This window comes from Limulus polyphemus, unplaced genomic scaffold (assembly GCF_000517525.1).
Source record: "Limulus polyphemus unplaced genomic scaffold, Limulus_polyphemus-2.1.2 Scaffold4306, whole genome shotgun sequence".
NCBI lineage: Eukaryota > Metazoa > Arthropoda > Merostomata > Xiphosura > Limulidae > Limulus > Limulus polyphemus.
Window position 1 is genome coordinate 2,351 of NW_013669916.1, and position 1,606 is coordinate 3,956.

The following is a 1,606-nucleotide window of genomic DNA, read 5'->3' on the forward strand; positions in this document are numbered from 1 at the left end:
TAATACTTTATAGAAAGTTGTATTGTAGTTGGCGTTCTGTATTTTTGCCTGATATAGTATCTACACCGTTTTTGTGACTGTTGTATTTATATTCTGTTTGCTGCAAGGAGAGTACTTCCACATTGTGGAATCTTTGTACGATTATCTTACTGTTGCAAGAGGGAAGACAACTACTCAACAGAACCCCTCCAGTAACTCTTGGGCTACTCTTATCGAATAGTGGCCCCAAAACAAGAAGAGCATTTTGTGCGGCAATGGGATGCGACCCAAGGGCCCTGGTATCCACACTCCGGTACTCCACTTTCAACTATTAAACTTAATGTTTAATAATTTCAAATATTATTTAATAAATGACTGTGATTTTTTATACAAAATTAATGTATATTGAAAGTATGCAAACATACTGTGTTATTTCTTATGCATAAATATAACTATTTGAACATATAATGAAAATATGTTATTATTATTATTATTATCTACGTTTGCTTTTCACTCAAGCAGATGCAAAAATCCTTGTCATCTTACCCGACTTTGGTGTCGCTGCTGGGCTACCAACTGATCCCGAAGTTCTTGTAATTGCTGAATCATCTCCGTTAGGCGGCGCTCTTTTTCATTTAGGCTATCTCCAGGTAAAGCAGTGTGAAGACCTTCAGAATTTGCTAGAAGGTAATATTTTTCTTCCTCAACCTTTATTGAATTGGATATACTAGAAGAAATAATAGTAGCGTTTTAATATTCACACAATTTATTCTCACAGTTAAATGTTACTCTCTTAAAGATGCCTATAAGTTATTTCGTATTTTCACTCTGAATGGCCCCTTTATGCTAAACAACCAACTCAGAGACTCCCATGGTTTAGGACTCCCATTCTTAACTTAGAAATGGTGACTAGAAGGAGGGTAAGCGATCAGCAGCCCTCGCCGTTTACGCGGCTACATTGTATATAAGAAAAGTTTGTTTATTTTAGAGTAATGCCACATTGGGCTATCACTGCGGCGAATCGAACCCCGGATTCTAGCGTTGTAAGTTCTTAAACTTACCGATGTCCCATTGGGGAACATACCGACATTTAGTAATCTTGCTACTGTTGAAATTGAATTTATACTATATTTATAGTTTGTCAATTTAAAATCAAACAGAAATACTTAACTCAAAAATTCTGATAAGTGAAAAAGTTTGAAAATGGATATTTTCATTCAACTTTTGACAAGTTTTTTTACAAAGCCTTCACAGCATTACTTTTTTTAAAAGAGAATAATGATAATAATAATAATAAAATAATATCACATTTGAATTTGATCCAACTGGTACATTCCAAATATTCCAAATCTTCCTGGAATATCTCTAGTGAGATTCAATGTTGGAAGCACATCGTAATGATACGGTCAAAATATTAAACAAAAAATTCTCAAACACTCAGCACTTTGCAGACTTTTGCCAGAAACTTTGTTTGTCCAAGTGTGTGAAAACACAGGAATAATTAATCCAGAAACTTTGTTTGTCCAAGTGTGTGAAAACACAGAAATAATTAATCCAGAACCTTTGTTTGTCCAAGTGTGTGAAAACACAGAAATAATTAATCCAGAAACTTTGTTTGTCCAAGTGT

The 1,606-nt window shown here is 34.2% G+C and overlaps 1 protein-coding gene across 1 annotated transcript in view; it reads right to left on the reverse strand.

The window, feature by feature from the left end:
• Positions 1 to 516: 516 nt before the first annotated feature.
• The window catches only part of LOC111088724, a 62,349-nt gene continuing 61,259 nt past the window's right edge, over positions 517 to 1,606 (reverse strand). The window contains exon 3 of the mRNA XM_022399582.1: positions 517 to 706. Within this exon, the coding sequence (XP_022255290.1) occupies positions 517 to 706 (190 nt within the window). The remainder of the gene's footprint in view (positions 707 to 1,606) is intronic.